The sequence below is a fragment of the Fusarium subglutinans genome, assembly GCF_013396075.1.
Source record: "Fusarium subglutinans strain NRRL 66333 chromosome Unknown NRRL66333_c0000001, whole genome shotgun sequence".
In the NCBI taxonomy this organism is placed as follows: Eukaryota; Fungi; Ascomycota; class Sordariomycetes; order Hypocreales; family Nectriaceae; genus Fusarium; species Fusarium subglutinans.
The window spans coordinates 925,155-948,057 of NW_023502064.1; the positions used below are offsets into that span (position 1 = coordinate 925,155).

At 48.2% G+C, this 22,903-nt stretch overlaps 10 protein-coding genes across 10 annotated transcripts; 5 read left to right on the top strand and 5 right to left on the bottom strand.

Annotated features, from left to right (window-relative positions):
* Positions 1 to 10: 10 nt before the first annotated feature.
* On the bottom strand, positions 11 to 3,642 carry FSUBG_288 (dityrosine transporter; the record flags this gene model as incomplete). Its single annotated transcript, XM_036680700.1, has 5 exons — positions 11 to 775; positions 827 to 1,311; positions 1,368 to 1,403; positions 1,451 to 1,647; positions 2,063 to 3,642. 5 exons carry the CDS (start codon positions 3,640 to 3,642, stop codon positions 11 to 13), a joined length of 3,063 nt encoding a protein of 1,020 aa, XP_036544426.1.
* A 1,517-nt stretch (positions 3,643 to 5,159) lies between these two features.
* Positions 5,160 to 7,480, top strand: FSUBG_289 (D-serine dehydratase; the record flags this gene model as incomplete). The annotated part of the gene is made up of 6 exons (XM_036680711.1): positions 5,160 to 5,330; positions 5,387 to 5,503; positions 5,554 to 6,390; positions 6,767 to 6,839; positions 6,902 to 6,951; positions 7,010 to 7,480. 6 exons carry the CDS (start codon positions 5,160 to 5,162, stop codon positions 7,478 to 7,480), a joined length of 1,719 nt encoding a protein of 572 aa, XP_036544427.1.
* A 475-nt stretch (positions 7,481 to 7,955) lies between these two features.
* On the bottom strand, positions 7,956 to 9,096 carry FSUBG_290 (mitochondrial intermembrane space import and assembly 40; the record flags this gene model as incomplete). Its single annotated transcript, XM_036680723.1, has 3 exons — positions 7,956 to 8,415; positions 8,469 to 8,832; positions 8,886 to 9,096. The coding sequence occupies 3 exons, from the start codon at positions 9,094 to 9,096 to the stop codon at positions 7,956 to 7,958; spliced, it is 1,035 nt and encodes a 344-aa protein (XP_036544428.1).
* A 647-nt stretch (positions 9,097 to 9,743) lies between these two features.
* FSUBG_291 (thiamine pyrophosphokinase) lies at positions 9,744 to 10,637 on the top strand (the record flags this gene model as incomplete). Its single annotated transcript, XM_036680734.1, has 3 exons — positions 9,744 to 9,876; positions 9,933 to 10,003; positions 10,059 to 10,637. 3 exons carry the CDS (start codon positions 9,744 to 9,746, stop codon positions 10,635 to 10,637), a joined length of 783 nt encoding a protein of 260 aa, XP_036544429.1.
* A 162-nt stretch (positions 10,638 to 10,799) lies between these two features.
* FSUBG_292 (acyl-coenzyme A:6-aminopenicillanic-acid-acyltransferase precursor) lies at positions 10,800 to 11,582 on the bottom strand (the record flags this gene model as incomplete). Its single annotated transcript, XM_036680745.1, has 2 exons — positions 10,800 to 11,525; positions 11,580 to 11,582. The coding sequence occupies 2 exons, from the start codon at positions 11,580 to 11,582 to the stop codon at positions 10,800 to 10,802; spliced, it is 729 nt and encodes a 242-aa protein (XP_036544430.1).
* Positions 11,583 to 12,065: 483 nt separating this feature from the next.
* On the bottom strand, positions 12,066 to 13,212 carry FSUBG_293 (isopenicillin-N n-acyltransferase; the record flags this gene model as incomplete). The annotated part of the gene is made up of 2 exons (XM_036680756.1): positions 12,066 to 13,109; positions 13,177 to 13,212. 2 exons carry the CDS (start codon positions 13,210 to 13,212, stop codon positions 12,066 to 12,068), a joined length of 1,080 nt encoding a protein of 359 aa, XP_036544431.1.
* Positions 13,213 to 13,849: 637 nt separating this feature from the next.
* On the top strand, positions 13,850 to 15,049 carry FSUBG_294 (6-aminohexanoate-dimer hydrolase; the record flags this gene model as incomplete). Its single annotated transcript, XM_036680767.1, has 1 exon — positions 13,850 to 15,049. One exon carries the CDS (start codon positions 13,850 to 13,852, stop codon positions 15,047 to 15,049), a length of 1,200 nt encoding a protein of 399 aa, XP_036544432.1.
* Positions 15,050 to 15,456: 407 nt separating this feature from the next.
* FSUBG_295 (TRI15 transcription factor) lies at positions 15,457 to 16,243 on the top strand (the record flags this gene model as incomplete). The annotated part of the gene is made up of 2 exons (XM_036680778.1): positions 15,457 to 15,545; positions 15,598 to 16,243. The coding sequence occupies 2 exons, from the start codon at positions 15,457 to 15,459 to the stop codon at positions 16,241 to 16,243; spliced, it is 735 nt and encodes a 244-aa protein (XP_036544433.1).
* Positions 16,244 to 16,760: 517 nt separating this feature from the next.
* On the bottom strand, positions 16,761 to 17,480 carry FSUBG_296 (isoprenylcysteine carboxyl methyltransferase; the record flags this gene model as incomplete). Its single annotated transcript, XM_036680789.1, has 1 exon — positions 16,761 to 17,480. One exon carries the CDS (start codon positions 17,478 to 17,480, stop codon positions 16,761 to 16,763), a length of 720 nt encoding a protein of 239 aa, XP_036544434.1.
* A 962-nt stretch (positions 17,481 to 18,442) lies between these two features.
* FSUBG_297 (nik-1 (Os-1p)) lies at positions 18,443 to 22,145 on the top strand (the record flags this gene model as incomplete). The annotated part of the gene is made up of 3 exons (XM_036680800.1): positions 18,443 to 18,519; positions 18,579 to 21,476; positions 21,533 to 22,145. 3 exons carry the CDS (start codon positions 18,443 to 18,445, stop codon positions 22,143 to 22,145), a joined length of 3,588 nt encoding a protein of 1,195 aa, XP_036544435.1.
* Between the last annotated feature and the right edge of the window lie 758 nt (positions 22,146 to 22,903).

A 22,903-nucleotide genomic window follows, 5' to 3' on the forward strand; every position in this document is an offset into this window, starting at 1 on the left:
GCTCGAGCACTCATTCTTCGTCTGATGATAGCCCTACGTCTCGTTCAATAAAGCGGGCTTTGACTCCTATCAGCATTGACAAGAAATACGAGCGATTCTTGTCTTCAGGAGGCAAGTCGACCTCGATTTTAAACTCTTTCACCAAAGCGGGAACGACTTTGAAGACTACCAGCTCTGCTAGATGTCGCCCCGGACATGATCTGGAGCCGCCGCCCCAGCTGAGATTGACACGTTCCATTGTACGTGCTGCGTCGGGATCTGCAGTCTGCCAACGAGCTGGGTTGAACATATCCGAGTCCGAACCAAAGATACTTGGATTTCGATGAAGAGCTACCGGGTTACAGCCCACGGTTGTGTTTGGTGGAAAATAGTAGCCATGAAGATATAGGCCTTCTGAAGGAACCTTGCGCGGCAATGACATGCTGATGACGGGATACAGCCGCTTGGCTTCCTTGATGAGTGATTGAAACTCTGGCAAGCGTGTCGCAGTGGAGTATTCGACGGGATTGCTTGTCCTAAGGATCTCAAGAGATACCTGTGCCTGAACATCATCGTTTGAGCCCAGTAGCGCAAAGATCGAGGTAAGTGTCGATGCCATGGTCTCATGCCCAGCCCCGAAGTTGGTCACAGCCATCTTGCGAAGGTAAAGTTCTGTAAATTTAGGCTTGGTTCTATGCAACTGGATCAGATCCGCTAGGAGATCTTTTCGATCATCTTTATTGAGCTTGGATTTCGTGGCTGCGTTAACACGTCTTGAGACTCTTTTGCCGACATCCTATGCCAATCAGTACCGCAACCTTTTACGATGCCGCCGAGGTTATCTCACTGGAAAGAATGGTCGGAAGTCCTTTGGCGGTTGGAAATTTACGCCCCAAATCGTACTGAAGAGTCGCCCGATCGACTTGTGTAAGAACTCCAACTTAGCAGCCATTGGGAACAAACCAAAGACACTCTTTCGTCTCCAGCCATGGTATGCGTGAGCGCCGGAGCCATGATCAGTTCCATTCTTTAGCATTCCTGGCGACCAGGATAGTACGACCGCACCAAGGCATTCGACGGCGATGATGTGCATCCACTCGTTGAGTTCAACCTGAGCACCGTTCAAAGTCTTTAGCTTGGCGATGGAGCGTGCAAGAACCTCATCAATTGCAGCTTCATACTGAATGAGATTGGAAGTTTGGTACACAGGCCCAATGAGTCGGCGCTGAAGACGGTAGCGTCTCACATCTCGCTCTGATAGAAGGTCGAGGGTATCTTGGAATTCGGTGTTGAGATGCCAATCAATGTGAGGTTTGCTCAAGGCAGTTGCCACTATACATGGACGTCAGTTCCCACTTTGCTATTTTATGTGAATAAATCGGTATTACAGTAAAAGTCAGACTTTTCATAGCCACTCCCACTGCCTGGTGAAACTGTTAGTTGACAGTTGTGTACGAGGCGAGACACGAACTGTAAATGGCATGAAAAGCCTCTTTGCTATCGAACCATACTTCATTAGGACCAACACGCACAACAGGTCCGTATTTTCTATGGAGTGTCTTTCCAAGATATGCCATGCGCCCCATTCGAGCATTATATGCATGCCAGAAGCTCGAAATCGCCGCCAGTCTTGGTCCAGGAATACGGGCTAGTGGATGGAAAGATACCCTGTAGATGGCGATAGTAATGGTCAAGATGAACAACGAGAAAAACAATCGCGACAGGATCTGGACTAAGAAACTCCCCAGCGATTGGATCCCGGTGGAAAAATAAGAGAAAGGCATTGTGTTAAGGCCGAATCATCACAACGGGCGAGACTAGCAAGATCTGGTGTGATACCGTTCAGTTGAAAGGTCAAATTTTCCAGATGTAAAAAGACAAACGCCAATGAAGTAATCCCCACATGCTCAGCGACAGTAACCTCGATTATCTCTAACCCTTAAAATTAAGATTAATAAAATTAATTGTTCTATTTAAATTTGTCTCGTGTTGCTAGCCATTCTGATCGAGACTCTACCTTATATTATATCAGATCCCTACAAAGGGTGCTTGTTGCTTCTTAGTAAACTCAATTTGACCTCACTCTTGGGCTTCCTTGGCCTTTAGTTTCTTCTCCTCTTTCACTCTCAACTCCTCGCGCCATTTAACTCCACGAACCATGACAGTGATCAGAATAGGGCAACCGAGAACATAGAGTCCTCCAACGAGGGTGAAAGCCCAGCCAGTACCCATAGCATCAATCATGGGCACAATTGCTGCACTGGCTCCCGCCCCTACTAAACAGCGCGTCAGGTTGTTCGCTGCGCTTGCCGTGCCAGCCTTCCTGGGATGGATATCAATTAGCAGCGAGTTGACTGTATTGTTGAAACCAACAACTCCTACGCCCAAGATTCCACTCAGCACACACGGGACAGCAATATGAGCCCGGGCGTGAACGGCCCATCCCCAACAGACGAGCGTAGCAGCCGCGAGCATTAGTAGAGGGAAACCGATTTCCAGACGAGCACGCTCAATTGGAAAACCAGACAAGTCTTGCTGCTTACTGCGCTCGTATGGTATGCCCTGCTTCTCGCAATGTCGCTTGAAGTTGCGATTTGTAAAAGCACCCACGATGAACGCCGCAATGACTGATCCAGCTGCCATGGGGAGGAATGTCAGTCCGATCTCAAGCTCGTTATAGCCATATATCTCCTTGAATAGGGTGGGCATGGCGGTTGCTATGCAGTAGAACCCTGCGAAGCAGATACTGCTGAAGCCGAGAAGGAAACCGGTTTCCTTCTCAAACAACATCAAGATCGAGTCGAGGACATTGGGAAACTTGAACTTGAACTTCTTGACGGTCGAAGCTCGTGAGCCTTGTCGACTCAAACCGTTCTTCTCCGACTCAGACCGCTTCCGTCGGGATACAAGAATCTGCCATACTGAGCGGTACATCAAAGGCGCTTTGATACTACCATCCCCGACGATCTCACGGCATGTTTCTGGGTAGAACAAAGCGAGAAGAATGACGGTTACACCGGCGAAGATGGCAAGAAACCAGAAAATTGACCTCCAGCCTAGAAATTCGGCAAGCACGCCACCTATAATTGGACCTAGCGATGGACCCAGCACAGATGGAACAGCTGTCAGACCGATGTACTGACCTCTTTCGGCCGAGGTGACAACATCAGCCACAACAGCGAAGCATAGCGCAACAGTGCTAGCAGAGCCAGCGGATTGAAGACATCGAAGACCCAACAGAGCACCATAGCTAGGAGCCAGGGCGAGACCAATGTTGGCCGCTATGTAGATGGTAAAGCATACCAGGTACGCAGGTCTTCTTCCACCACTGTCAGCTAGTGAGCCAATGAACATGGGTGTTATACCCTGGAAGATCATGTAAGTCGTGACAGTAAGGTTGATCTGGGATGTGGTCACGCCCAAGTCGTTGGCTATAGCTGGTAGGGCAGGGAAGTATATCTGGGCTGTCATTGGTGAAAAGAGGGCTGTCGAAGCAGCAGCCAGAACAATGAGACGCTTCTGCCATAGTGAGAAGCTTGAGTAAGGAGCATCTGGGATTCCAATTTCCGCATTGGATTGTTTTTCGGGATCCTGGTCTGATATGCGAGTGTGAGTGCTCTCGCTATCGCCAATATGGTCGTCGTCTTGCTTTGGTGCACTCATCTTCCAATAACTCTTGAAGTTTGACTGAAGAGACAAAACAATGCCATTTTGTTCATTAAAAGGATGAAGAATCAGTGACATCAACAAGAAATAAATAACGATTGGAGAAGCAGGGTGAAATGCTAGAATTCGATTCTGTTTGGATCGCAAGTGCTAGAATCCACATCTTTCGGTGCCGAGTCGGCACCAAGCGTTGAGGGTGTGCTCTGCAGCAAATCAACCACTACTTTGTAACATAACTTGCATCACGATTGGTCGAAGAAATCGACCTGGAGACTCGCTAATGGAGATTGACGATATTATTTCCGGTATAAGTTGTGTCAGTTGGCGGATGGTTGTAAGACGGCGCTCTTCCCCGACTCCGACTACGGGATGACTCAACTTAATGGATAAGTATCACAGATGGAGTCCTTTTACAAGCTTGAACTTTTGAGAAGAGGTATAAACACATGTGTATTAATGCTAGAAATTTCAGACTGTTAGCCAAGCTCGAAGTCATGCATGGCATTCACCGTATTGGGTCGACGCAGGCGGTGCAACAAGCTGATTGAATCACCATTCTACCTTTATACCAAGGCAATGCTTCAGCCCGATAGTACTTTCTATTTAATATCTTGATGATGTTTCGATCAATGACCTGGTGCTGCATTGGAGATGGGCACGAGTGAGACACACCGTACCTAACCTAGGTCTAAGCTGTGAGCGTGACCATTGCAATACTCTGGAGGCTTTCAGTATACCAAGAAGCGTCACAAGTACCTTACCTACGCCTCAATGCCTACTCAAGGACACAATATTCTTTGAGCTTCATTATCTAGAAAAGCTGAGATATTGATGGTCCGAATCTCCCCGGGGGAGGTAAAACTTCTAATTGCTTCCTGAATAGCAAGATATGTAGTATGTAGGAAAATTTAGTAAAATTAGGGAGAGATGTAGAAAACTTTTGGGCTAGTGTGTCGTCTTTGACACTTTGATCTACCGTTAAAGTGTCCTTGCTCCTTGATGCAGTGATGCCTCATTCTTGACGATCGTAGGACTCCACTTTGATAAGCCAGAGTGTGTTGTAAGATAGGTACATTAACGAATCAGATACCGTTTGATTTTCAGAACCCTGGCGAATTTGTGAAGTCAATCGATAGAGGGAAAAGGTGATAAGATTGTATGATGCAGAATTTTGAGGTCTTGAGGTTTGTAGGTGAAGCTTCATGATGATGCTGAGGCATATCGTGAGTTAATGTTAGTAATTGCCCGCGGGAAACTATCGGCGCTAGAACTTGAGCCCGCCGCGGAGACCATATTCACTATCTATCTATACTCAAAATGTAAGGTCGCCATCACTGCAAAGACCGCTCGTCAGTGAAATAATACCTCAGGCCCGTGATTCAGCTGAAGCAGAAGAAGTATAAAGTCGAGCAGACGCTTCTCAGTGCGCTCGATATCGCTCCCCGCATTACTCGATTTGCCCCGCGTTGAACACCTTGATCAGACAGCCAGAGCAACTCGGACAGCTCTTCAAGATGGACTTTTCACTCGAGAATCATAAAGCTTACGTCGGAAAGCACGTCTCGGAGCTTCCTACACCATCACTGGTTGTCAATCTGCCTGTTCTCAAGACGAATGTTGAGACGTTACATCGCGATGTTGAGAAGCTCGGCATTGGCTTCAGACCTCATGTCAAGACGTTGAAGGTATGTTGCGCCTACGCAATTTGGAATAGATTGTGAACTAACTCGGCGTTTTACAGTCTCTTGAGGTGACACGATTAATGATGGCGGATGGAAAATACAGAGGAATCATTGCCTCCACTATCCCTGAGATCCAAGGTGCTTTACCCCTAGTGAAGGAGGGCATCTTGGAAGAGGTGAGTCTGACCAAAATTTATGAAGATGAGAAGTACTGAATATTCCGCAGTGTCTGTATGGTCTGCCTGTCTATCCTGGTATCCTACCCAGGTTGATTGAGTTGCGAAAATCGCTACGCATCATGCTCATGGTCGACAATGAGCAACAGGTCGAGTTTCTCGAAGAGTCGGCTTCAGGCAAGCAGCCCTGGGATGTCTTTATCAAGCTCGACGTTGGATCGCGCCGAGCAGGCGTTGAAGCCAACAGTGCTGCAATGAACCGTTTGGTAGAGCGCGCGCAGAAGTCGTCTGCCATTAGTATCTACGGATTCTACTGTCACGCGGGCCATTCGTATGGAGGCCGATCGCGAGACGAGGCCGAGAAGACGCTCAACATAGAGGTGTCGAGCGTCTTGGCCGCAGCTAAGCTTCTGCCCTCTGATCACCAACTTGTCATCTCCGTCGGCAGTACACCAACAGCACATGTCGTCGAAAGCCTCAAGGCATCAATGCCGGAAAACATCAAGCTCGAGCTCCACGCAGGCAATTTCCCTTGCAACGATCTCCAGCAAGTGTCAACTGGTCTTGTGACCGAGACACAGCAATCCGTGTCTGTAGCTGCTGAAGTATGTAGCGTGTACCCGGAGAGGAACGAAGCGCTTGTCAATGCAGGTGTAATCGCGCTGTCGCGTGAGGCCAGCGCATTTAGCGGATTCGGCCGTGTAGTGGGCAGTCCGGCGTGGAGTGTGGTCCGATTGTCGCAGGAGCATGGGATCCTGGGGACGAGCGAGGGACGAAAGGTCGAGGAGAACTTCAAGGTTGGACAAAAGGTTCAGCTATGGTGCAATCACGCTTGTATAGCTGCTGCTGCGTTTTACGTGTATTATGTTGTTGATGAGCAGGGCATTGTGAGGGACACATGGGTTCCTTGGAAGGGGTGGTAGGGATTCTAGGGAATAAGCAAGTCATCAATTAATCAACTGTCACTGAAACTTGATCAGCATCAGCAAAGAATTGACTCTTCTGATTCGCTCCCCCAGCTCCTGTTCCTGACTCCAATTTCTCCCGAGCCAAGGAAAATCCTGCTTCCTTGTTGAAGGAGAGCGTCTAAGTGGATCTCGAGCCGCATACGTCATCGGCGAATTGCGGAAGCTCAGGTTGAAAAGGTGCGGGCTTCATGATCTGCGTCACATGAAAAGCCATCTTCCCTCCTCCATCTTTTCTTCGCTCACGATACACTTGGTTTCTCTCGACTAAATTTGCCCTTTGCGACGAATACAACAGGACAAAACATCCCCAGCAACTCGAGTTTACTCTCTTACTCTTTTATTCCCCTCTCTACCCCGCCTTACCATCAGTAAGTATACACGTCACTGTAGCGTATTTGTGCCCAACATCAGATCACTGACTCTATCACAGTGTCTTACGCCGACGTTGCTGCCAGTGGCCCCAAGCAGAGCCCTGAGGAGGTGAGTTGCTCTATACACAGCATCATGTCTCTGCGATCACTCTTGCTAACCCCTCCAGGCTGCTGCCCCTCAACCTCCTCAGGTCATCACTGACGAGTCCGCCTCCACCGCCTCTTTGGTCGATGTTGATATGCCTAGTGTGCACACTGTCCCCAACGACTTTCTTGAGCAGGAGATCAAGACAGAGACCCAGGCTGCTCGCGTAGAGCGTGAAGAGGAGGCCCGCGAAGCCCGTGAGGAGAAGCGAAAGCGTGACGAGGCAGCCGCTAAGGCCAAAAGCGCCGACAACTGGCTTATCCAACAATTCTCTCGCCTGTCGGACGGAAGTGCTACTGGCCTTGTTATTGCCAACTTTGCTACCGTTGTCGGTCTGAGCGCGTACCTTGGCTATAAGGGCTGGGGTCTCTACGAGAAGGGCAGGCTTGACTGGAAGGCCGTCACTCTCGGTGCTGGTATCCTCGCTGGTGTGACAGCTGCCGAGGGTGCTGTCGGACGATATTTGTACAAGGGCAAGAAGGGCGGCAACTAGGAGTCGAGCGGCGATGATACCCCACAACGACGCAAATGCCGATGTACTGGACGGTCTTCTTGAGGCCTAAAGCATTTAAGCAAAGCAAATCTTTGCCTTGTAATTGTTGAACGCTGAAAGGAATGAACGTTGTTGATGGATGATACGACATAGTTTTTTGTTTTACTGCATTTTCACTTTGTTTCATAATTCTCTACTCTGGCTGATACCAGGCTACTACTCGTCTCTTACGTTTGGAGGCATAAGAATTGATACCTATGTTCAACAATCCCATTCAAACCAAACTTCGCAAAAGTTTGTTTGGAGATGCGAGATATCAAAACATTGAGATGTGATCGTGTCTATTAATTTCGTGGCTTCTGTCCCTTCTCATCATACAGCGTTGGTACAGATGGACAACCTCGCCCATACCAAGATCCTAAATATTTTACAAAATGTAGTTCTTCACCTTAACAACGCCAATATTTTACACATCCTACTGCTTCGTCTCAGCCTTCTTTTTAGCTTCCCTTTCCTGCTCAATAATCTTGATCTCAGCATTGGCAGCAGTAGCATCATGCGCTTGTGAGGGCTCAACGAAAACCTCCTTCACTGGAACCTTGGTCTTGTGCATATCCTGCCACAACTCTGGGTTGTGTGGCTTCTCTATGGGAGTAGCGACATCCTGAACCTTTCGGGATCCGTTGACGAGGGTTTCCTTCTCGGCTTCGCTGGAAGTTGTTCGGGGGGCTTGTTCATCGAGCTCAGCTGCAGCAGAGGAATTTTCGGGGAGGGACTTGGAGTCGGCAGCGGGGGCCTTGTCGGTAGCAGGAGCCTTGCGAGCGTCGGGAGCGGGCTGCTCATCGCCAAAATCGGGAGTGGGAGCACCCTCCTCGTCATCGGCGAGCTCAGCACCGTAGATTTCTGGGTATTTCTTAAAGCACTCTTGCATGCCCCTGTTCTTCAGTTAGCAAACTATGAACCAAGACCATTGTTCGATATGACGTACTGGAACTTCTCAATGCAGTCCATACCCTTGGGCTCCTCGGTCGAGTATACAAAGCAGCTGAACGCAGTCTTGAACTCCTCACCGCAAGGGCCGTGGGCCATACCACCCAAGCAAGGGCAGTCCCAGTTGATCTCTCCAGTCTCGGGATTGAAAGCACCTTGCTGGTCGGCCTCTTCTTCTAGGACAGAAGGCGATCCATCGGCGGCAGCGGCTTGAGTATTGGACTGTTGAGACTCGGTGGGCTTTGATGACTCGGCGGGCTTCTCGCTCTTAGCCTTGATCTGTTTGCGCTTCTCCTCGAGAACGGAGTCAACGGTGGGGAGGTCATCATCGGAGAAGGCGGCGGGTGCGGGAACCGTTTTTGCTATTCTATGTTAGTCGCATAATCTCGAATTCTGAGCAACAATTGTAACGCACAGACAGCCTCATCAGCGAAGATGGGACTGGTGTTATAGTAATAGACAGCACCGAAAGCCAGACCCAATCGTGCCACAGAGCTCTTCCATGATCGGGACTTGTCGGCGGGAGTAGTTGTCGAGTTAAATCGTCGAGGGGTTGCGCGGATCGTATTCGAGCGCAGGCTGGCAATTACAGGCCTCGAGGCCGATCGCATAGTGGTACGATACATTTTGAATTACAGAAGTCAACAAAGGAACGAAGGTCAGTGCAAGAAATCAAGAATACAAGAGGAATTGGTCAGCAACGGTGGAGCATCGAAATCTTGGAGTATGATGCTTGGAAATACCTGGCCCTGGTCTCCGAGATGCCGGCCAGTTGCGTGAAAAAAGTGTAACCGTAATTTAACCGTCCGTGCTCTTTATCTGATAACAGCCTTATCGCACCATGACGTTCCCCCACCATTGGCTTCTGCTTCTACCTATTGGATCTAGGCAGTGTGCATTCATTCCTGATCATATGAGCTACCTCTATACCCTCATAGGGCTTAACGTGCAGACTGCGTCTAGATCTCTTTTTAACTTTCGACCTAGATTGTGGCTGTTACAGTAGACCAAAGGTTGTTTTGTCAAACACTTTGGCTTGAGTGATCAGCAGAAGACAAAGGAAAGAAAGGGAGAAAGCTGTCGCACAGGAATCGAGGGGAAGCGTCTCGAGCTAGACATTGTCTCGCCATTTCTCAGGGAGAGGAAAAAGCAAAATCATTCTTGATCTGCCAACTTGCAAATATCACGCAAGGGACCCGACGATTTGGATCGCATCTACTTCATCTTTTTCTACTCATTGCAAGTCGCATACTAACTAAAGACATCCTCAATCATGGCGTCCAAATCTTTCGAATGGCGACCAGCAAAGCTGCTCCAGGACTATAACATAGGCCAGGACTTTGCGCTGCTCATTCTAAACCAGCCGTTGAAGAACGGCGTCAATTTGCGCAAGCTCTGGAAGAACTGTACGTAGCTTAACATGCTGCTATTGCGGTCTCAGTACCTAACGTCTATTTCACAGCTTCTGTGAGAGTAGCCGCAGATGGTGGAGCAAACCGTCTACACAAGCTATCGTCTTTCCACGGAAAATACGTACGTTGCGATACTGCTCGTGGACGATAATATTAAATGGTTGCTAATCCTATAGTCTAATCTTCAACTCATCATTGGCGACCTCGATTCTCTCACCCCACAAGTCCGCGATTTCTACTCGTCGCAACCCTCCCCTGCGACAGTCATCCACGACGCCGACCAAGAGTCGACCGACTTTGCAAAGGCTATTAACTGGATTCGCAAAGAATACCCCGAAGGCATCGACATCGTCGCACTTGGAGGCATCGGGGGCCGTGTTGACCAAGGCCTTTCTCAGCTTCACCATCTGTACCTCTTCCAAAACGACCCCGATTATGCGACCGGTCGACTGTTCCTTCTTTCTGGCTCAAGTTTGACATTCCTGCTCAGGGCTGGTAGTCATCAGATCCAGGTTCGAGAGGAGGGGGAGGAAGATGCCTTTGGCAAGCATGTTGGTATCATTCCTCTGAAAGAGGCTGCCAACATCACGACAAAGGGCTTCGAATGGGACGTTGAGAACTGGCACACTGAGATCGGCGGCAAATTGAGTACTAGCAATCATATCCTGCCCGAGTCCCAGGTCGTGTCGGTGACGACGGACAAGGATGTACTGTTCACAGTAGCACTCAAAGAAGGCGACGGCGATGACGAATAGCATAGTGCTTCAGCAAAGAACTTGTTAACTCGGCGTGGTATGATACAAACGAAAAGACAACACAAGAGACTCAAAAACTCCATGCGCCGCGCTGATACCCCTAAGCGTACATTTCTGTGACATTTCTCTTCCAATTACATGAAGCCCAGTTCGGGTTCTGTTCTACCGCAAGAAATGGAGCACCAGCCAACAAAACAGGAAGAATATCAAGACGCCCGCAAAGAAGATCCATTTGTCCTCCTTCGCTCGTCGTTCAACCATACGAATCGTATCGCCGCTTACGCCAAGGGTATTGGCGACGTTGTAGAGTCGCTTTTGGGTGCTCTTGAGCATCTCTCGCTGTTGACCTAGATCGCCCAGTACAGCCTGTCCGCGCGCAATGTAGTCGTCTAGCGCTTGGTTTGTGTTTGCGAAGAAGTTCTGCTCCCTAAATGCATGTGCCTCGCGCTGCTCATCTGGTGAGCCAGTTGTCAAGGCGCTGGCTTGAGGTGGGTGTCGAGGCTGGAACGCAGAGTGCGTGTTTGTTGTTGTAGCGTTCGCATAAGGGTTCTCGGGTGTAGCATTATACGGTCTCCGGCCAAGAAGTTCTGTGCGATTTGCCTGGTGCTGAGCATCATCACGAACTTTCTTCAACGAATCGACTTGCGTCCGAAAGTCGGAGAGATCTTCGCGGAACTTCTTTACTCGCTGCAAGCCCTCCTCTTGCTTCTTAGGAACGATTTCCTGACGGGCGAGGGATTGATATTCATCGAGGGTCTTCGTGAAGGAAGCGATTGAGGCGGATACGTTGCCAATTTCGGAGGGAGAAGCTTGAGGTTTGCTGTTGAGGTTGGAGAGCTCTGCGCGGAGAGACTTGCTTTGCCGCAAGGCGGAGTTGTAGGCGATGTTCTAAGTTTAGTAGTTAGCGTATGTATGCTTAAGTGCTTCTTCGATCTAGCTTACCATGGCGACGGACTCGAGGGAAGAAGCTTGTGGTTGTCGAGCAATGCAACGACAACTTTCATCATGATTTCTAGGTGTTCAGACACATGATAAGGCCAGATCTCGCGGAACGGATTAATGACACACCGTCTACTACAGTCGAAAGCAGGTTACCCTGCATCTTCTGAACACCTGAGATAGGGGGCAAGATTTCCATCGGAAAGGTTTCCTATGCCAATATTACTTTTTTATCTTTCTGATCTTGTGTGCCTTGACATGAATTTTTCCCAATAAACTTTATGCCCATAAGCTCTCGTCGTTCCATAGCAGGAATGGATTGCCGTTTCGTCTAAAGTTAGCAACAATTCTTGATTATGCATTGCCACAGTTTTGCAAAGTTAGGCATTAGATCTAGTCTTATAATTTAGTGCTAAAGACTTTGCAGAAATAAGAATATCGAAACAGTAACAGCTTTATTTATTTCGGTTACAAGGCTTGTCTTTCTACCTAAGCTAAGCCTGGTGATAGTTCGATTCTCTCAGTCCAATTCGTGGGCCTCCCCATAGTGACAATTGCTTTTCTCTTGGCCAGGTCCATATTAATGGTGAAAAGTGTTGCTTTGCCGTTCCCGGGTGAGAACTGGTCACGGTTGATTGCTGTTGGATACCCTTGCTCGTCCTTGAAGAATTCAAAGAATGAAGAATGGTCGATGGTTGAGGTCGCCAATCTGTCATCAAGAAGCTGGGCGATGCGCTTGATGCGGTCTGTGGAATCGGGTATCCAGCCGGGTTCATCGACTCCGGGATGCTCAAGCAGCAGATGGTTCGTATGAATAAGTGTTCCGTTGCCGTCAAAGTTGATCTCTTTGATACCTATGCTGGTGCATTCTAAGCCTATAGCTTCAGATGGATCTGACACAAGAATGTGACCACTTCCAGCCGTGCCCGCTTTATACAGCTTGTCGGCTGCTTCGCGCGCCGAATGTGACTCCAAAGCTGTTCGCAGGGCGAGATGGATGGGAATCTTGGTGTTATCAACGCCCCGAGCTCGGATAGCGTTTAGACAGGTTCCTACACCAGAGGAGTTGATACCAATCTTGCCAATTACACCCCCTTCAGTCACCATCGAAATACCAGGTATATCTGTTCCAGGCTGGGAGACATGACAGATGAAAAGATTAGGTGCCTGTTCAGGCTGCCAGTCCCAGTTCTGCGCAAGGAGAACCTCCCCGTTAGGCTGACGATATGCAGCACTCGTGCAGCCATCGGTCTGGATAGGTGCACTGGGGACTCGAGTATATAGTCCGAATGTGATCTCTGTTCGAACGTTGAGAGCAACGATATCAACTAGTTGGAAGCCAGCGCCGTCGGCTAGGCCTTGAAGCTCCTCGACATAGCGTGGAGATAGCTTCTGCAGAGGTCGGATGTATTGTTGAGCCTCTTGGCGTACTGCTTCCCAGTTCATGGCGCATGATTCTTGGAACAGATCTTTGTAAAAAGCGACAGACCCAACAACCCTATCTTTTGCAGCTGTGCCATGTTGATGGCCGATCTATAGTTGAGCCATAAGTTAGTCCTCCAGCTTAGATCACGGCGTTCTTAGAATGGAGTTTCCTTACCTCATAAGGCGTGCCTGAGCAGTGGACTTCTAGCATGATGAGTTGTTTACGGAGGATGAATTGATAGTGTCGGAGTCAGAAGTGAGCCCGCTCCCTTACCCCAACGTGAGGATTATATATCCATCAACGCCGCATTTCCATCAAGAGTGGGGGTTATCGTTAGCTCAGATAAACCTACAGACATCCTGGTGATCCTTTGGCGTATACAATCACTCTTTCTAGCACAGCATTACACATGCAGTTGACGTGATCATCGTAATTTTGTAAGGCTGATCTTTTGACATCTGTGTAAGTCTACTCCCCTGGATGCACCGCAACGTAGTCAAATTCAGTGATTGCATACCAGAAGTCTGCTGGTAAACTAATTTCAAAGTCTTCATACCATCATAGCATAGGTCTAACATTTGATACCAGCTTCAGAGTTCGGAGGGTTATGGCCGGTTTGGCTCGGCCGAGTCTGCCGATAATAGGTACTTTGGGTGGACACCACAAACGGTAATGATAAATCATGATTGGAGGTCTGATGAACCTCTTATTAACCCCGGTTCCCATCTCCGTTTCGTAGCTTCGGATGCGACCCGACTTCAAAAATAGCCGAACCTGCAAATCCCAGTATCAACGATACCCAGCTTCTTCTATGAAACGTATCGAAAATTGAAGACATCCAATCAAAATGGGAGACATGCCACACTTGAGTGATCATATCGGAAGCTTTAGCCTATCATCTATTCACCCAGCTGATCCAGCTTACACTCCGCTTCTCTATCGGCTCCGCGAAGAAACCTTCCAGAACCGAACAACTCAAGTCAGACATGGCTCATATCTCAGACGATTTACTCGAGATACTTCTTTCAACATAGCTGAAGCTATCAAGGAAAACTCTGGGATTGATCTCAGTAGTTTCATGCGCCGATATGGACTGACTGGCTGCGTTGTTGTTCAGAATGGAGCCATAAAACTCGAAGAATACAGACACGGAAACTCCCAAGCATCTCGTAATGACGTTCAGTCAGTCACAAAGTCTTTTGTTGCAACAGCTCTGGCCATTGCGCAGCAAGAAGGGAAACTATCCGTCAACGACCCAGTATCTCGCCATGTCGAAGAGCTGAGAGGAACTGCTTGGGCAGACGTGCCACTTCTTGCTCTATCCAACATGTCTTCAGGGGTAGTTGAACAATCAGAAGAAGAGCGACCCGCAGATGTGCCCAATCCTATGTATGCCACTGAGCTTTATCCCCAAACGGATCCTGAAGCTGTTATCAAGTGGCTCAAGACATCGAGGAAAGTGGCTGAGCCTTGGGAAGAGTTTCACTACTACAACCCGAACTATTATGTGCTGTCGACAGCGATCTCGCGCGCAACCGGAGAGCCTCTGAATGAATACATCTCGCGCACGATATGGGATCCTGCTGGAATGCAATACGACGGGTACATACGAACAACTGGCGCAGGACACGTGGATGGTCACGGAGGTCTTTCGATAACTTTGACAGACATGGCACGCTTCGGTTGTTTTATTCTCGAAAGTTTCAGAGACGGAGCGAAAGGCCCCAATGTGCCACCTGGTTGGTTCCAAGACATTTCTGATGCCAAGAACAGTGTCGGGCCCAGGGCTCTTCAGCCGGATAATTTTGTCTCCAACTTTGGCTACGAAAGTGGTTGGTGGACGACAGGCAGGGGGGACAAGGAGTATAAGATGGGAGACGATGGTGCGTTTGCGGCGATTGGTATGTATGGCCAGTCTATCTACATAGTTCCAAAGTTGGACGCCGTGATCGCTATTCAATCTGGGTACCCGGAGCATGAGTTGGACTTGTTCACGAGAAACGCAGAGTTGGCGACTGCTATACTCAAGGCACTGAGGGATCGGTGATATGTTATAAAAGTTAGACACAACTAAGTTTATTCCGTTAAAGCATTTCTCACTTTGGCTTTGGTATTTTGTCTATTAAGCATCATAAAGTTTACGTTCTACAACAGTAGCCTATCACAGTTGAGTAGTTTGGTAGAATATCGTGACCGTTTTATTTTTGGCTTCGGGTCGAGATCTGTCAGTAAGGTTTAACTTTCCGGTTCTACTCTTCTCGTTGGCTATATCTATGATATTCGGAGCCCTTAGCTTGTTTATCACTTCAGACTTACAGCTTTTGCCAGACCACGAGATGATTTTGATCGACTTTCCGAAAGTTTAGGTCTTCATGCCAAAGTAAAAGGTTTCAGGATTGACTATAAGAGGTGTCCTTGTATCTCCAACTTTTCACCATTCCCTCGTTAGCCAACATGCAACTTGGCAAGCCTTGGTGCAGCACTTGCTGCGTCCACTTCAATACCTTTGAGGAGCACAGAGAGCACTCAAAATCAGACAAGCAGTAAGTTACCTATTCCTTTCTCGCTTTATTACATACACTAACCGACTTTTAGTATTTCAAAGATCCAAATTCGATATAGTGGCCCATGTATTCCTCGCTATGTCATGGAGAAAGCCATGGAAAACTGGGATCGAGTTAAGGAATCATGGACTCAAGGCTCAGACGAAAGGCCAACGGATGGGTCAGAGCTCTGTGAGGTAGAGAACGCAGAGTTTAATGAAGAACTCTGCCTCTTTTGCCGCCACACGAGCTCGACCTTCGACGAGAACATGGCTCACATGAAGACATGCCACAGCTTCACCATCCCAAACCTAGAAGTCCATGGTATTAAGCCTATCACTGTTGTGAGATGCCTTTATAGCATCATTTTCAGCTGCTACGAATGTGTATCTTGCGGCAAACAACGTCGCACGTCGGAGGGGATTCAACACCACATGACTGCCAAGAACCACTGTCGTTTTCAGATGACATACGAGATTTTGAGATTCTGTAAGGAGGAGGAAATCTTCGACGCTCAAGAAAATCGAGAAAGCCAAGATACTCAGCTTATAGGAACAACTCCGGCTTCCAATAACGACGGGACTATCATTCAGCGTCCCCCAATGCGACGCATGCCGAAGTTTCTAGGGTATGAGAGCACAGGTGGTCATCATATGTATAAAGAGACGCAACGGGAATTTTTTCTTTCCAGCAACTAGTAGCAACTGTCGCCAAGACGGAAAGAAATGGAAGGGGATCATGCCGAGGCAACTCAACAGCCACATAGAGCTTTCCATGAAGCGGTCCGAAAGGCGAGGGCTCGGCTGGGACATCCAATTTGAGATAGTTACCTTGCAGAAAGAGCCACAAACGGATGACGATCTTATGGTTTGTACCATGGAGGAACTAGGTACATCGTTGAAATTTGGGAAGAGCTGCAGAACATAAAGTTGTTATTTGAAGCAAATGTTGGGATGGAGAGAGGCTGGTATTGATTTATTCAATTATTTAGTTTCCGGTATCAAATTGAACATACATCTTGTGGTTTTTAAGAATATAATTACTATATATGTAAAACTGTGATTCGCCTTACGTGTCGCCATTGTGCTTCGACAACGATCTTCTCGATTTCCTTATGATAGCGTCGAATGAAGCCTTACTCATTTTGCGGTCAAGTATGGTATGAAACCAAGGTCGTTTTTGATGGCACTTTGATTTATGGAAGTCATAAATCAGCTAAAGAATAAAAGGAACAAAGCGAGCTGTTCGTGCATGCCAACTCTCCCATTCCTTTCCAAAAGCCCTCTTGAGCATCTTCTCCTCTTCAGAAACTCTGGTCCACATTCCAAACATGATACCCGATATAGTGAAAGGAAGAAATCTTATAGCCCAGGAACAGAAGGTCTCATAGATATTCGGAGGGATCCAGCAGCTCAGAACACCATCCAGTCTACCAAGCAGTGCCACGTTGAAAATCATGAGAATAGCGAGACCAGTATAGCTTGGGTGTTGGAGATATTGATAAATACCGGTAGTTTTCAACTGGTCTGGCTCTTTCAGAGCAAATGTGAAGTTTTTGCCCAGTGATGCATACGGTACCAAACGCAGAGGAACACCGGCACAGAGAATTAGAGCTAGAGGTACTGTAGTTGCAGCAGACCATGTAATCAGGTCTGGATTGAGCCCGTTTTCAATTCCGTGATGAACAAGAGATGGAGGGATATTAGGGTAGCGCAAGGCTAGGCTAGCAGTGTGAAGCGATAGCAGCCCGAGAGGGGCCAGGACGACCTTTGTGGTGTGTTTTCTCGTCAAGAATAGCCATCGAACTGAGTCGCCTGTTGATGGTGCTGTATGTTCGCTGGGATTGGGAGGAGATAGAGCCAGGTAGGTTCCGTAAGTTGAACCGAGTATGGCTGCTGCTAGAGAAGCCTGAGACAAAGAGAACTGAAGAGTCATTGTAACCTCAGTGAAAGTCAGGTTTGAGCGAGAAATCTGATCTTGCACTTTTGTGATATATGAGGATAGAATAGGTTACCTCCAACCATCGGAGAGATGCAGTTCAATGATACGGAAGCTCATAAACCGAGGTTCAGTCTAAAACATCGGAAGCTAGCCATTTCACGTGACACGCAGGCATTTGATCTCGTCGAACTGGTTCGTAAACGCGATACCGTTAGCAGAAGCCCGCGAGAGAGTCCATCACATCTTGATAGAGTGATTATTATGCTCTGTTTACGCGGTCGTATAAACATAATTTCGGATCTCGTACACACAAAGCCACATAGCGTCGCAATCTGAATGTATGTAAGCCACAGCCAGGTACCCAGACAGGGGTCTAATCGATCGTTCTTCTTTTCAAAGCGTTACCTGTCAACGTCGAACATGCCAGCTAACCGTGCAAGCTAACAGCAATGGTAGCATTTCTTGACAGGCTGACAGAAAACAGTAATTATTTGTAGTTTTACGGAAGGACTCTAGAAACGGTAGGCATCTCGATGATCGGCAAAAACAGAAACGGCAGCACAGACGGGTAAACCTGTTTCCATCCACAGCCCGTATCGTGGCTTTGTAACGGAGGAGCAGCCACCAATCCAAAGCTCAAGATATCAACTAGAGGGAGGAATTGAGTGCCTCTAACGCCAACTATGACATGATGCTCCACTTGGACTGAGACTCGCGTCCCCAGCTCAACCGCAGATTTGTCGATCGCCGCTCTGTGGCGATTCTAGCATAATCGCCGAGTCTAGACTCACCCTAACTAAACTCTACCTTCCAGCCTCCCGGTCTTCGGCGTTCGCCCCTAGTGGCAAGCCCTAGGAACCCAACCTTCAATGCTCATCTCCTGTCTTTTGCCAACGGTGAGAATGACCGTTGGGGGAAACCGTTGAAGATTCCGTCGAATATACGCACTGCTGAGAATGGCCAGTCCAGCTCGTGTACAGGTGCCCAAGAAAAGCATCGTTTCTGAGGCCACTCGGGAGCGCGAGACGTACAGGTAACGAGGCAATTTCACCCTAAAGAAAAAGTTGAGTTATCTTGCTGAAATCCAATTAGATATGACGACTCGCTTTTCACCAATGTTCGCTTCAACGATTCTGGGTCGCCTGTTCCGAGCAATGAGCTCTCGACATGTCCCGATGTCATACTGACGGCCTTGGCTCGTCTCGCGGCTTCTCAAACTGGTGCCGCACGCTCAATGATCTCATTATTTGATCAGACTCATCAGTATATCATCGCGGAAGCTTCATCGATAACCCCTTTGATTCCAAGCTTGGGACAGGACGCTCACCCGGAAACTCTTTGGCATTGTGGAACTGCAATCCCGCGGTCACATAGTGCTTGTGAAAGTACATTATGTGCTGATGAAATTCAATCAGATGAATCTGGACCAAGGGCCAACCACGACTTGCCTGTTATTGTAGTTCCTGATGTTACCCTCGATCCCGAGTATGCAACTAAACCTTACTGTCGACCCGGAGGCGCCGCAAGATTCTACGCCGCAGTGCCAATTCGCACAGATCGAGGTGTCAACATCGGAGTTATCTGCGTGATCCATACCGAACCTTCACTGCCATGGGAGGATTGTCACTCAAGGCTTATGAGAGAGCTTTCAAGAGCCGTGACTGAACATCTCGAGACCATCAGCCTGAAAAGCCAACAACGAAGGAGCGAGAGGAAGAGCTGGGGTTTGACCAGTTTTGTCGAAGGGAACACAGCGCCTTTGAGCCACGTCTCCTCTACCGGACGAGAGTATGCAGAACATGAGACGAGAGGTGACGGCATGGCCAGATCGCAAAGGCCAAGAATTGACGACCTGCAGCAGGCTTTGGGAGGAATGAGTGTCAGAAACTCAACTGCCACAGCCGACTCCCGCACGACCAACGCGTTTCACACCAAAGAGGTTATCATGTGCGATCCACCGGCCAGATCAAGGTTTGCCCATGATCCAAGTCAGCTCCTCGAAACTCCAAAGCAAATCTTCTCAAAAGCAGCGTCAATTGTCAAGGATTCTATTGAGACCGATGGCTGTTTGTTCCTCAATGCAGACATGCTGGAGTTTTCAAGTGCAGGCTCTTCCACTGAATGGATAGATGAGGACCTGGCGACTAGACGACCTTCAACATTCAGCTACAATGAGAGTGAGGATGCCTGCACAACTGTCTCTTCTGATGACCGTCTACGACCCTCTTGTCAGGCGCTCGGCTCCTCCGAGCATGGGACAGCTCATATTGCTCTCCCACAAGCCCTTCTCGCAAGGATGATTCGACAGTATCCTAGAGGTCATGTGTTCAACTACGACACTGATGGAAATCTACTTCAAGACGAACTGCCCGGTGATTCAACTTGTCATCCATCAAACAGCAATGACTGGGAAAACCTACAGAACAGACAAAACCACAGGTTCCGAGCTCAGCAGAGAGAAGCAAGTATTCTTCTCGAGACCTTCCCTGGTGCTCGGAGCATTGCATTCGTTCCTGTCTGGGACCTCAGGAAGAAACGATGGTCTGCTGGTGGCTTTATTCACACTTACAATATCAAGCGTACCTTCACGATCGACCTTGACTTGAGTTACCTCAGAGCTCTCGGTATGCTCGCAGCGGCCGAGGCTTTTAAGTTGGAGACCCTAGCTGCTGACAAAGCCAAGACTGATGCACTTGGCTCACTGTCTCATGAGTTGAGATCACCGCTCCATGGTGCTGTCCTAAGCGTCGAGTTGCTTAACGATACAGACCTTACTATCCCACAACAAAACATTGTTAGAACCATTGAAACATGCTGTCGAACACTCTCAGATACGATTGACCACTTGCTCGAATATTCCAAGATTAACAAGGCCTTACCTCAAGAAACGACTCGAGAGACTCAGGCAGATGGAAGTGGTACCAACAGGTCCTCGTTCGCTAGCATAGCTTCGAAGCCATCAAGAAAGGTCGTACAGCTAGATGTCCTGGCTGAAGAAGTTCTTGAGAGTGTCTACGCTGGATTCAACTTTCAACAGGTCACCCTTGCCCAATCATCATCCAGCCAAACACCTCGACGACCTGGCCACATGTCTATCCGCAGAATGGACACCATGCAAGCCATGGACGAGCTTCAAGCTCCATTGAAACAGAAAGGCAATCTTTCAACGAAAATCGGAGACGTCGATGTTTTCCTGGTCATCGACTCACGGCCATCGTGGGGTTTCTACACCCAGCCAGGCCCCGTACGTCGAATTATCATGAATCTGTTCGGCAATTCTCTCAAGTACACGCAATTTGGAATTATCAAGGTCTCTTTAGAGCAGACTAACGCTTTCGGTGCTGATGATAATGACTGCTGGGTAACCATCAAGGTCTCCGATACTGGCGTGGGCATCAGCGAGGACTTTCTGCAAAACGGCTTGTTCAAACCATTCTCGCAAGAGAACCACTTATCTCCTGGCACGGGTCTCGGACTTAGCTTCGTAAAGCAGATAACTGCACAGTTTGGAGGCCACATCTCTGTCGACAGCCGGGTTGGCGTTGGCACTACAGTAACAGTGAGACTTCCAATGAAGCTTGGCGACGACTGCCATCACAACGTCTGTGAAATTCGACAACGAGAAGAAGATTTCGACGCGCAGACAGAAAAGCTTCGAGGTCTCCGGGTCAAATTGGTCGATTTCAGCAAAGAATCTGTTACGGGAGGCGGTTCTGCACAAAGAACGATCGAATCTCCTGACCAACTTGTGCAGGATATGTGCCAGGAGTGGTTAAATATGCAGGTCAACAACACCTCAGAGACACCTTGCTTCATGCCAGACCTTGCGATTTGGTCTGAGGAGGCGTTTGAAAAACCCTATGCTCTGCAGAATTCAGTCCCAGATATTCCAAACATTGTGCTCTGTGCCAATGCTGTTACTGCACATCAGTATGCGACTGGCACGAAGGCAATACCACGTCCCGGAGTCTTCGAGTTCATCTCACAACCGTAAGTAATCTTTCATACCCCCTATATGCCGTGCTCCAGGCTAACAACATATCAAGACTCGGTCCTCGAAAGCTTGCCAAAGCATGTTCACTAGCATTGTATCGCTGGACAGTCATGCAAACATCTACCCAATCTCCAACCACAGCATCAACAGAGCCCGAATCTTTGAGCATTGTCACCACCATTGCCCCTTCACTAACAAACCCAAGCTCACCCTTCCCCGCGAGCGAAGACGAAACCCCAACACAACCAAAAGACTATTTCAGAGCCTCCGAGTTCCTTCTCGTTGATGACAACTTCATCAACCTCAAGATCCTCTCCTCATACATGAAGAAGCTCAAACAACCATATCAAACAGCTTCAGACGGCTTAGAAGCCGTCACGGCATATGAAGCTGACCCTGGTAGATATAGCTGTATCTTGATGGATATTTCGATGCCGGTCATGGATGGGTTTGAAGCAACGAGGAGAATTCGTGCTTTTGAGTCACAAAAGGGGTTGAGGCCTGCTCTGATACTTGCTTTGACAGGATTGGCATCTGAGGAGGCGCAGAGGGAGGCTACTGTCAGCGGATTGGATTTGTTCTTGACGAAGCCTGTGAGGTTGAAGGAGTTGGGGCCCATTTTAAGAGCCAAGGGAGTCTTAGAGGAGGAGTCAAATCTGGGCTGAGTGCCATGATCGTTAGGAAGAAAAATAAGGTGTTTGGGATCGAAAAGAACTAATTACTACGGGACAAAATAATGGATAAATAGAAAATAATGATGTCAATGGGATAAGCTGCATGTGTTGTGAATATTGATGGAGAGATAGACGGTATCGGTTGATGTCATGAGTTACAGATCGGCGGCTGATGCTTTTGGTTTAAATGAGCAATAACCTCAAGGTAGATATGTATGAGCCAGCATTCAAGTGGTAAATATAGAGTAGTTCTTCAGCATACGTGCCATATATTCTTTCATGTTGTAAGCGATGACAGAGTGTTGATAGATGGATCTCCTCTCGACTTCACCGGCCCTACAAGGCCACGCCATGATATTCATGAAGCCCCAAAAAGCCTGGGCTCGACTTCTGTCATGGACATGGAGTAGCGAGAGGCGAGAATTATATATATTAGGTATCAACAAAAAAAGACATGATAAAGCACGCTTCATCAACCCGCCAGCAGCTCCATAACCCCTAACAATCCCGTCCTTTCACATAACTATCACCCGATCCTAGATGAATGTCCCGCTAAATGCAACTCCTCAAACATGAAAAAGCAGAAACAAAAAGCAAGAAAACAGATAGATGATTTTGCCCAAATAGAACGCCATGTCGCTTTCATATCCGTAACCCTTGGTATCTTCAACACGACCCAATAAGCGCCAGACCATACTCTCTTGGATTTCTTTTTTTATCACTCCTGCCCTGATTGCTGTGGATATGTG